Here is a 12,222-nt window from a genome sequence, read left to right as displayed (position 1 = left end):
GGATGAGGAAATTCTGTCCTGTTTTTCTCTCCAGCTTTGCTGCAACTACGACAATTTCTGGAATTTTGTCTGTGTGTTTTTCTACTCCCCAGCCTCACCAAGGCATAGGGGTTTTAACATGCAGGAAGATCGTTGTCTGGTGGTGGAGAGTATTGGATTGCATATCGAATCAGAAATAGCCGACACCTTTTGATATACTGTGTCGTCATATAATGAAACCTTTTAGGAACACTTTCATTGAGTTTATGTCAGTCAGACACTGTGATACGACAGCCAAGGGGCTGCCAAACCCGCCTATGAAACAACCCTTTTTTTCTCAAGAGTTGCAGTGTAGATTCTTTTCACAGAGTCTCTTCCTTGCTCTCAAGATAAGAGGCTGCTCTTTAGCTGTGTTACCTTAGGAACCAGCCAGATAAACATCCAATAAAATCTTGTTTTCAGGAGTTTGTTTCTGAATATCAGTACAAAATCTCTAGCTTATTTTCAGTAAGGCCATTTCCCCCTTCTCCCTTCTCCCAACGTTCACTATGCCAGACAATAGCATTTTTTCTCAGAGAGAGATGATTATGTCAGGCTTCCTCCCCCCCCCCCGGCCCCAAGGAAATGCATGGCCTTCATTTTAGCCCTTAGGAGAAAGGATTTCTTCAACATACCTTCTTAAAGTTGAGATGCTATATGATAAGATACGCAATACTTTCTACTATATCATCATCTTGATAAACAAAGTGTGCAAAGCTTTATAGCAAGGTAACTTTTCTATCACAAGAATCTTTTCAAGAAAGAAAAAAAAATGCAGCAGTTGCTTACACACCACAACATTGGAACTGATTTTTCCTATTGAGTAAAACCGTCTGTTTTAATAATAAAATTAAGTGGTTCCTAGGATAGCCAAGTACAGTAAATAAAAAACCCCTGAAATTCTAGAATGTGCTTAATATTTAAAGCTATTATTTTTTTTTTTTTCTTCTTAACATGGTGAAACTATTGCTATTGAAAAATGTTTTTTTTTCCCCCCTGCTGGATCCTAGAGCATGATCTCTTGCTCGGTAACCAGGAGCTGAAAGTGACAGGCGAATTCAGGAGCTGTGCTGCAGTGCTTTCGCTACAGCTGAAATGTATTAAGGGAATTCATCAAAAAGTGGGGGAGGGAGCAGCCCAGTGCTCCACGTACCTGCACTTCTGGAGCGTTTTTCCAGTAGAACTGTTGGAGTGGCTCAGAGTTTGTAGAAAACCTGCCAGTTTTTACATGCTTTTCATATAATGCTGCCTGGTAAAGGACAGTGTAGTCTTACTAGTTGATAGATTACCCTTGTTGAGTCTCTGTAACTTGAGAAATAAACATGCCATGACATGGATCTGAACATTTTATTTCATCTTCTGTTCCTTTATTTGCACACCTTTCCTCTTTTTTTCTTTTTCTTTCCTCTCCAAGTCTCAGCGAGAAACAGTCTGGTATTTATTCCAAGTATTCTTATGAATGACCATTGCTTTCCTGGGTCGGAGGGTATCTTTTGTGCCTTCTCTGTTCTGAGTATTGTTTTGAAATCATTAATCCCGTGTCTTACACGCAGGCGGTGTGTGTTGTTCTAGAGCTGATCAAGTAAGTTGCATAGATTAATATGATGCATGTTTCAATGAAATATTTAATAAATGCAAGTTTTTATTATTCACTTGTTGAAAATCAAACAACACACATCTGAGGTATGCACTAGAGAAGACCACTTGGTTCAATATTCTTGAATCGTGATTAATTTGCATTAGAGACATTTTAATGCTCTTCTGGCAATATACTTGGAATATTATTTTTCTGTGTTCTGTAGTTTTACAGGTTTCAGGAATGAGCCTGACACCAACCTTAATGTTGGAGTTGATTTGATTTGAATAAATAAGAGCACAAGGAAAATGTTTTTTCTTTAAATATCAGGATTGTTTTAACTATAATAGTTTAGTCTATGCAAGTTAGATACTTTTTTTTAATTCACTTTTGAAAAACTTTTGTCTTAGGTTCACCTTCTGTGTTACTGAGTTAAAATTAATTCTGCATGTATACATTATGTGTAGAATGAGGGAGAAATAATCTATGTTCTAGCAAACTTTATAAACTTTACAGTACCATTGAGAAATTTTTTATCCTCAGTATTTATAGAAAATAATAAAAATGCTGGTGCTCACTTTTTGTTTTTCTTCTCTGAATGAAGTCACTTTTAGCTGAAGGTTTTTGTTTTACCTGAGGAAAACTTTTCAATGATTAGATAAAAATGGGAGAAAGAGGACAAGTTCAAGTAAAAGTAAAACCCAAAATTACGTAGGTGCTGGTCTTCAAAGGTAGTTATTGGAAGATGTAGATAATTGTGTAGTGGAGGATTCAGAAGTGGTGAAGCAGACTAGCTGTCCTCTTCCCAAAGTTAAGCATGAAATATGTTTCTAGTCAGCAGAATCCAGCTTTTCATTCAGTTAACTACATATGATTCCTTCCTTTATTTGGTAAATCTGATAGTTTTAAAAGCAGAGCATGTTTTGATAAATCCTTCTAGTTATGATTCCAGCACATTTAAGTTTCTTTTTTATTAGTGGAATTAACTGTAGAATGCTGTTTTCATACACTGTGAATTCCAGTTTTCATCCAAATGCTGCCTGACACAGATCCAAAGGAAAACTATTGTCTTGTTAAATAAGGAATGTGCCATTCACCATTTTATAATGTACTAAATTTAAAAATTAATAATCAAAATAAATGTCTGCTTAACTATGTAATTGCTAGAATGACTATGAGATATATTGGCTAGGAAAATCAGTTTGTAAAAGTTGAATTTGGTTGTAAACCACGTTATGCAAACCAACAATAGTGATCCTTTCTTTTAGAAATTAAATATCCCAGTGCACAAGAAGATTAAATTCAGCTATATAAGTTAGGTTTCCTGCTTCCTTTTATTCATTTACAATTATAACTGGGGTGATTGTTGATCCCTTTTTTGCTTTTGGTCAATCCATCTTGGTTAGGTGTGCATTTACACCCCCACAAAAACCTTCTTGACTGGATTCCTAGGTTTTGGTGGTACTTTGCAGATTTATGCTATCTAAGAGGTTAATCTTGGAATACGACGAACTGATAAATGCTGTATTGTGAAGTCTGTACTTCTGAGTGATGATTCCTGTGTGAAAGCTGTGTGCGAATTACTTTGTTTCTGCTTAGAAACTGCTTGAAGTCCAGCTCTTTGTTCCAAAGATATGCAGACATTAAATGTTTGGACTATTTGTTGTTTTGTCCATGCAGTGAAAGAAAGCCTTCCAGTGCTGGAACGCTTTAGTTCTTTAAGGTATAAAATTAGGAACATCCTTTATGTTGGGGAGGACTTTGTTTTTCAATTACTAATAAAAGTTTTAACTTTGGCTGCTATTTCTTCTCCTCTTGTGGCAAGTATGTGTTCAGCCATTAATTTAGTACATATTTGAACAGTGTGTTCGTGAGGGCAGCCACTGAGGCGGTATCTACGCAGTTATGCGACTGAGATCTCAATCCAGAGCCAGCATCGTGATCCCATGTTGTAATAGCTGCAGCCGCTTTTGAAATCTTCCCAGTCGTACATACCTTAGTACAGCACTGAGAAGATTTTTAAATAGATTCATCAAAACTTGTAAAGGCAAAGTGGCAGCTCAAATAATAGCCTGCTATGTGCAGTTTCATTGTATCTGTCTTTATTAGATAAGGGATGTGGAATTTTGTCGTCTTATTGGTTATGTCATACATCTCAGGTAATTCAGCTTAGGATGTAGGACATGTAAGAGAAATACTGTCAAGGAGGAAATGCAGAATCATACAATGGCCACGTCTGCAAAATCAGCTCGACGTTATTATTGATTTTGAGTTTGAGGATCTAACTAGTTATGTAGTTATAAAGATTCAAACATTTTGGTATGAAAAGAAATTTTATTCACCTTGTTAATTCTGCCTTGAATATATTTCCTCTCAGTCCTGGTCAAAGCCGCCCATCGATGGTCTCATGGATGAATACTCCGTCTGCTAACCCAGCTGCTACAAACACTGCATCATCCACTTTCTTCTTCCCTAACCCTGCCACTGGGAGTGACAGAACAGTGGAAAGGTATGATGTACATTTCAACTTTTGCTGGTTATTTATTAGCCTCCTTTTTTCTGTATCTTTTTAAAAATAGCTAATTCATGTCTTCTGCAGTATGTGAATGATTATCTCAAATCAAGAAATGCAACCTTAGCAACTTTGGCAGAATAAAATAACTGTCTACTTTGTCTTATTTTTCCTTTGAACACCTTCCTTGTAGAAGGCACCCAGATTGAGCCAGTGGCTTGTTGGTTAATACAAGCAGACTTTGATTTGGGTGGTCAATTCAGTGTATCTCTACTGCAGTGATTCTCTTACAGTGTCTTTTAAAATACAGATTCTTTCTTGTCTGTAGCCACCCATGTCAAATTTAAGTTTCTCAACATAGCCTTCTTGCCTCTGAAAGACTTTCCCATGTCTTTACCTGTCTCTGGTTTCATTCTTTTCTTTCACTCTTTTGGCCTGCTTTCCTTCCATCCTGTTTCTGCTTCCTTCCATGTTGTTGTCCATCTTTTGAAGTATTTTCACTTTTTCCTTTGAAGGTCTTCACCATCTTAGCTTTTTCCTTCCCAAGTTTTATAATATTTGCTTTTCTAATTAAAGTAGTTGGGTATATTTATCAATTCTTTCCAACGCTTGGTAACCAAATTCCATTTCTCACTATTGGTCGCATTTTTGTGACAATTGCATTGTCTGTTCGACTGCAAGTTCCTTGGGGCTGGGAGAATCTTTCCCAATGTTTTATGTGTAGTTGTTGTTGCCTGGGCTCAACAAAAGATGATTTAATGGTGTGGGTGCTGTGTCTAAACAAAGCATCACTGGGCAGCAGCAAACTGTCAGTTTGCAAAGGCGTAACATAATAAGACGTGCCAAAAATACTTATATATTCCAAGATCTCTGCTTATGGTACTTGGAGAAATGAGTACTTTGGACAAATTCATATTGATGGCTTATTACTGCATCCTGAGAACACCTCTAAAAGACTGCCTGAAATGTTAGAAATCTTACTGCGTTTAGGATAAAACAGCATCTTCAGTAGTCTAGTAATGTTGTACTGTAAACACATATAAAAAGTGAATTCTGTACAGTGATAGTAAAAAGCTGAATTGCAAGATTCATGAAGAAACGTTTCAGAAGATATAATGATTAGTCTGTAAACTAAGTATAGTATGCTTTGCCTACTATTGATTTCATTGCTGATTAGCACTTGGCAAAATTTTAACTGTAGTTGAAAGTCGAGTTTATCATAAAAATAAGTGTGCATAAAGTTGGGAGTATGATATTCAGAAATGCCAACAGTAAGCTGTGAAGCTTCAGCTTTGGCATTTGTGTGTGTGAATTATAAGCCTGTAATGATGCATGTGAGATTGTGTTTAAAGTTTTAGTCATCTCCAAGTGAGAATGGAGAGAGAATGGTTGAGAAAGGAGAGTGTCTTCATAATAGTGAAAAATGACTATAATGCATAATTTCATTTTTCAGCATTGCCCACCGAAAAGCAAGAGCAGTTTATCCATGCGAAGCAGAACATAGCTCTGAATTATCATTTCAGATAGGAGCAATTTTTGAAGATGGTAAGTACTGCTTGAGTAAATATAAAGCAATGAAAAACAAATTGACAAAACTGCTAAAATGGCTTTGGATAAAAATACAAGCCTAACTGCTATTCTGCCAACGTTGCTGATGGCACACAGTTGGTGACGTAGAAGATTTCTGGTATGCAGAAGCTACTTAGCATATACTTAGCACTGTGAGGCAATGCCTTTGATTTCTGGTGAGTAGACACTTTCAATTGGTCTACTTTTTCAGCAGCATTTAAATGTCTTGTAGTACCAAAAAAGGTTATTCAGCAATAGAGAAAAACATCTTGGCCTATGAAACTGTGGTTTTTTTAAATGTGAACTATTGTTGTAAAATAACATATGGGCTTTCATTTAAAGAAGAAAAAAAAAAAATCTGTTTAAGGATTTTTAAACAAGCAGAGCTCCGGGTAAATCGGGTAGATCACTGGAGAGAAAATGGAGTGTTTACTTTTTGGATCAAGGGGTGCCTTAGTGTGTGTATGTACTTGTAGAAAAAGGAATATTCACTGAGGTGCAGAATGAAGGCCTGTGTTTGAAGATTTCTGTGGACCCAAATATAGTATTACATATGAACATCCAGAAGGTGATTCCTGTGCTCAAGACTGTGTTGCTCCTCAATGAGCTTCCACGGCTCTATTCTTCAGCAACTGCACAGGGACTTCAAACTGATAGGAACAGGTTTAGTTTTTAAACCTTATGCCAATGACTACTGTAATACAAATTCTGAAGATGCAGAAGATGACATTAGAGCGTAGTTTCTTCCTATCACAAGGAAATTCCTATTGTAAGAAAGAGATGGTATGGAATGGCTCAACAGGGCCTGGACAGATTCAGCAATTCTTGTTACTTGAATGCAATTTAATATTAAGTCTAAGCAGAAATTAATTCATAGCAGCAGCACGGTAAGACCGTTGTTTGTTACAAGGCCTTGATAAAAAATTACATTCATTCTAAAAACCAGAAGACTCTTAAGTTTGGCCAAGTCTTCATCCAAGTTTTGTGCAGACTGGGGGATTCAAAGTGATCTGAGAATTACATCCCTAAGAACCTTGTGAGTACTGAGACCAGTGTTTCAGTCTTTCAGGCTGTCTAGAGGCAGGGGGGTAGTAAGAGGCATACTGGCCTCTAAAGAATCTGGAAATTCTGCAGTGGTGCCCGTTTTCTTCTCATCCATTGTCAGCTTTTAGCTTGCTACCAGGTCAGAAATCTGATACGTGCTTTCCAGAGGGGAAGTGGTGTTTAATTCTGCATGATCAAACGCACTTATGGGATGTACTGCCCCGTCATTCAAATACCACATGTGAGTGTCTTTGGTTGGATGTCCAATAAAGGAGGAGTGTTCCAAATTCCCAGTTTACATCCAGCAGGAAAAAGAGAAAAGTACACAGTCTAAAACAGCTGGAAAACATCAACCTGCAGGCATTAAAAAGCTAACTAAATATGTCTTATATATCCCAAAATGCACCCTGTTAACTCTGTTAGCACTGGATCAAAAGTGTATGTGGGAAAGTTCTTCTCATAAATGAACATCTTTTCGTCCTGTCCTCCCCAACCCCAGTAGAATGTTCCTAATTTGTTTAACGAGCTGAAACAAATGGGCAACTTAGCAGAATCTTTTTTTTTTTTTTTTTTTTTTAGCATGTGTAACAACAACAACAAAATCGCACAGATATAGACATCTTCTTCTTTGTGATGCTTATTTTAAAGCAGACAGAGCATAGGACATTCCTGTCCTCTGCCTCCTCCCAACCAAGTAAATAGTAAGCCTGGTCCAGACTTCAGTTCTGCTTTTTTTGCAGCGTAAGGTGGTCTGGGGTCCCCACTAGGTACTTCCCTACTAGTACCCACTTTACAAAATCATACTTGATGTTCCCTATTAGAGCTGCCTTGCAGGCAAATCATGCCTGAATCAAGTTAGGTGGAAACCTTTTAAAGATGAATTAGCTAAATGATTGCTCTTCTTCTTAAAGTCGCTAACACCACCTATTTTAATTTAAGTTTTTTAAAACATGACTGATAGGGATCTTCAGCAGACATAAAACTGTGTACAGGAAAAAAATCTAGTGCATGGGGGAAAAGATCTGATGCATAGGAGAGAGGCATTTCTAACGCAGAACAGCAAGGGTTGCGCACCTGTTGTGTTGGCATGGGATAAGGAAGTCTTTCAAGAAGCAGTTGCTTTTGTGTCGTGTGTTTGTGTGAGAGCAATGTTAAGATTCTTTTCTTGCGCAAAGAGAGAGCTAGAAGTTATGGCAAAGCTACCGTGGTTTTGGTGCATTACAGCCTCAAGTTGAGTTTTTCAACTAGATTTGGACTGTCCAAGAACAAGTACGGAATTCGACTCTTTGGTAGCTGTGGAGAAATGTTTCAACTGTAAGACTCTTTCCATATCATCGTACAAATAAGGTTGGAAGTTTGGGAAAAGGTTACGTGGATTGCATTTTGAAAACCTAATTGCAGATTTCCAATGGGAAAGATCACATTCCCTTAAATACATTTGTTTTGATTTATTCCACTGTATCCTGGTTATTTTATAGGCATTGTCCTTGCCCTGCAGGGCTTTCAGCCTAAGGTAGGCTGTGGATCGGCAGAAGAAAGGTGGAGAGCATGCAAGTAATAAGGCAGTAACTGGACGTATGTGATAACTTAATGGCCATTCCATAATGGTTCCCCATAGGTTATGTCATGGATGGCTCTGTCAGTATAGAAAGGTATTCTCAGTAAAAGTGCAGACCAGTCTTCATATTTGAAACCTCTGAAATGCCTTCACATAGGCTTTTTCTTTTTGCGCTAGGCACCCTTGTGTCTATGCTGGGATCAGATTCCAGTGAATCAATTCAGGTTCTTTAGTTACTCAATTTAAATTCCCATATGCCCTAATAAAGCCCCCAAATGAAGAATTAAAGTAATAATACATCAATTCTGCAGCTCTACCAATAACCTTAACTATCAAAGTGACAGCGCATCAATCAAGTTGACATACAGCTAGTATCAACCATTAAAGTAACTGTTAAATTAATGTCTACTAAAAAGTGCTGCTTCCATTAGAGGTTTTATCCGTCTCTCCTTTCTCCACCCTGCCTGTCTCACTTTTCTAATCCTGTCTCTTTCACCTCTCACTGTTTGTTGATTTTTTTCTTTTTTCTTCCCTCTCTTTTCTGCTTTGTTTCCTTCTCTTTTTCATTTCCCTTCCCTCTTCTTCTTCTGTTTTGTCTCTCTTGGTTCATAGATGCTGATTGCAGCAGTTCTCTCTTACCTGTTATTATCCTGGATGAATCCTTCTGGCTGCTCTAGCCTGAGACAGGATAATGGCATTTAGTGAAGTACAGTCTTGCACCTGTCATAGGTGCTAAATGTAATATTGGTGCAAGAAGGTAAAAGTTTAACCTTTACTCCTGTCTCCATTTCCTGTTTCTAAATGGGGAAAAAAAAAATCTGTTTGTCTCAGGCTGACGAGGTTAGATTTACTAATATTTTAAATTAAGCTTTCCATCGCCTGATAGGAATCTGTATAGAATCTGAACATTTGCATATTCAGGTATTTTCAATATTGCATGTACATTGTGCTACCCTGAATGCCACAGTCTTTCCATTAAAGTGTCACAGAATATAAATGCTAAGGTGCCATCTGGTAAGTTAAAAAGAAAAGGCAAAGTTTAATTGAATTGTGTAAGAAAATGAATAATGTAATCTGAACAATATCCACTGGATTTTTTTTTAAATCTTCAATTCAATTTACCTTAGGCTGTGCCAATATTTTTATTTCCCAGTTGCTACAGGCTGTATTATTGACAGCACGTAACAATATAATTCAAGTGGTTAGAAGCAAAGCTTGAAGAGTTTGCAGCTGGATAAGGGCACATATGGGAAGAAGCAGAGTATGATCTGAGACTGAGAGAGACATATGCTGGCTGTATATTTTTGTTGTTGTTGAAGCAGATATTCCCAATAACCATGGAAAGAATAATCAGACTGCCTGGCATTGAAACCTTGCCAGCCTGGGAGCCAAGTGTTATTAAATTTCTGGTTCTTGAAAGAGACTGCTTAGAAGTCAGTAAATGGGAATTTCACTAGGGAGAAGTGTTTTAGATAGGGTAAATGGTGTTTACACAACAAAATTCCTTGGCAGTATTGCTAGCAGGAAGGCTTCCTGAAAACTTGTCAAGATAGCTCTCATCAAAGCTTTCTACGATTTTTAAAAACAGGTTTTAGGGGAGAGAAAACATGGGGAAAACTGAGAAAGTATTTTGTTACAGTAATTTTCCTTAGGAAAGATGTGGCACCGATCGTCCCTACTAAGCATAGTAGGAACACAAAAAGCCGTGTTCACACAGCCGTTGTCATCCCTCTCTATCTTTTCTAGTGTAACAAAGTGCCAGCCTTAGTTAATGTCCCGGGTTTTGACTCCAAGGCACTCCCTTCCCTCTTATTCATGCTGTGGCTTCTGGACTGTCTTTCTTTATGGTACTGACAAATGAAGGATTTACATCAAAGAGAAGTAGTACTCCCAAAATACTATATTGTGCTGTATGTGCAAATAAATCTTTTCTTGAGGTAAAAATGAGGATAAAGCTACTTCTTTGTACACCTTTCGTCTGTGGATTTCAAAGCACTGGGAAACATTCATGTGCATTAATTATTTCTATTTTACACCTGGAGAAACTGAGTGTACAGGCTGTGGACAGAGGTCCTCCTTTTCAGATATGTCCATGCCATTTGGAAGTAGTTACCTCAAACTGCTGTGGAAAGTTAAATAGCTTCACCAAGAAAAAGTACCAGATGAGCACTACCAAATTCCTACTGCCTTTGCTAGAAGTTTTAAGAAGTCACTGAAGGTAGTTTGACCTTAACCAGTCTGACTTTGCTCCTGCCAACGGTGTTGTGGAAGCAGTGGTCTCCGGAAGAGAAATGTCAAAATGGAAGATGTTTGAACTGATGCGTTTTAGCTTGTGGTTGGTGTGTGTGCAGGACTGTCAGATATGTTCAGCTGTCAGGTGGGATGGGAATCGACTCAGGAGAAAGACCCCAAGTCTCAGTGTCTACACACAGGTCACCAAGGTATAGCGTAGGGAACTCAGCAGCAACTCAGCTGACCAACCACTTGCCTCTCTTTTAGAGTGAGCCAAATTATTCTTTGGGCGCTCTCTCTAGTCATTGTATTGACTAAATCTCTACCAGCTGTAATAGGAGCTTTGACACTTCTATATAGGGAAGTCTCAGTCTGCAAGCTGAATTCTACCTTCACTAATTTGTCATGGTGTATCAGTGTGTTTGTTTTCGTTCACAAGCCTGAGCCCCCTTATAGGCGGACTGTTTTATTTGTGGTCACACAGTAAATCTTTAGCAAAGTCAGGAAGAAGACCCCTTGACTCCTAGCGCTGTGTCCTGTCCACAAGATAATTCTGCTTCTCACAACATGCTTAAGGGAAACAGCAAGTTTTTAAATTTTGAATTCCATGCTAACCCTAAGCATGCTGAATGTTTGTGTATTTCTGCGGTCAACTTCACTCATAGGGATTGTTACAAAAATCCATAGGGATTTCTAAACACGGAGGGCTTGCAAGCACATTTTGTTGCTTTAATTTAATTTCTTGGTGAAAAATTGCCCAGCGTGATTGAGTTCTCTGGAAATCTATTCTGGTGTTCTAGTGGTTTTAGCAGTGAGATTTCTGTTGCCCACAAAATGCAATCCTCATTTATGTGGCTCGTTGGGCTCGTTACTTTGGTAAATTAGTCCATCAGAAAGGGAGGCCCTCTTGTGCTAGGCACCATGTGTGTTAGATTGCCTCCCCTGTTTCTGTTTCCTCCTGAAACAGCTGGTTTCCACAAAGGTGTGGAAATCAGTGTGAATCAGTGTCTGATTCAGTCCTGCCACAGTTAGTGGCACCTAGGCAATGTACAACTGTGGAAATGAGTCTTGGTCTCATTTGTAGTTGAGACACGTGAAACTTTTGAGCTGCCAAAGCAGAACAAGGTCTGCTTATAGCATTGGGTCTCTGGGAAGAGCTGCTAGCAAATTTTGTGTATTTGCAGTTAGATAATCATAACATTGGCAATATTGAAGCTATTTCCTATGGAGAATACAGAAAAGTAGGAAGAAATACTGCAAATACCAAGTTTACCTTATTGTGTTTCTTGATTAGATGAAATGAGAAAAGCCTTTACTTAGAGGTCTCATTGCAAGTTGAAAGTCTGTTGACTTTGTTTGTCCATTTGAGTTGGCGTGATTGTTTGTAGTGCTTGCCATCGTTACTGATGGTCATTCTCCTTCTCTACACTTTGCCTCCGCTAGAGGAAGACTGCTGAAATGGCCTTGCAGCAGCTACTGAGGAAGCTGCCGTCCCACTCTGGGCTCTCAACTTTGCGGCTATTTCCACTGTCCTAAGAGGTGATGGCTTTTGGTGGTGGTTCTTTGATTGGTCGTCTTGTGGATATACACTTGTTAAACCTTGCTGAAAATACTTAATTTTTAGTTCTCTGCTCCGTATCTTTTACGTACAAGTATTTTCCCCTCCTGTCCCTAGCCAACATAAGACACAGTCTTATGGGATGCTTGGTCCAA

At 38.3% G+C, this 12,222-nt stretch overlaps 1 protein-coding gene across 2 annotated transcripts in view; it reads left to right on the top strand.

Annotated features, from left to right (window-relative positions):
- ARHGAP10 (Rho GTPase activating protein 10) overlaps positions 1-12,222 on the top strand; it is a 153,913-nt gene that overhangs the window by 138,076 nt on the left and 3,615 nt on the right. For both annotated transcript variants that reach the window (XM_076337093.1, XM_076337092.1), the window contains 2 exons: positions 3,972-4,103; positions 5,560-5,651. In XM_076337093.1, coding sequence (XP_076193208.1) covers positions 3,972-4,103; positions 5,560-5,651 — 224 coding nt within the window. The remainder of the gene's footprint in view (positions 1-3,971; positions 4,104-5,559; positions 5,652-12,222) is intronic.

Source organism: Aptenodytes patagonicus, chromosome 4, assembly GCF_965638725.1.
Source record: "Aptenodytes patagonicus chromosome 4, bAptPat1.pri.cur, whole genome shotgun sequence".
Taxonomy (NCBI): domain Eukaryota; kingdom Metazoa; phylum Chordata; class Aves; order Sphenisciformes; family Spheniscidae; genus Aptenodytes; species Aptenodytes patagonicus.
The sequence above is the reverse complement of the archived record's forward strand: the minus strand, read 5'-3'. Positions and strand labels throughout refer to the sequence as shown.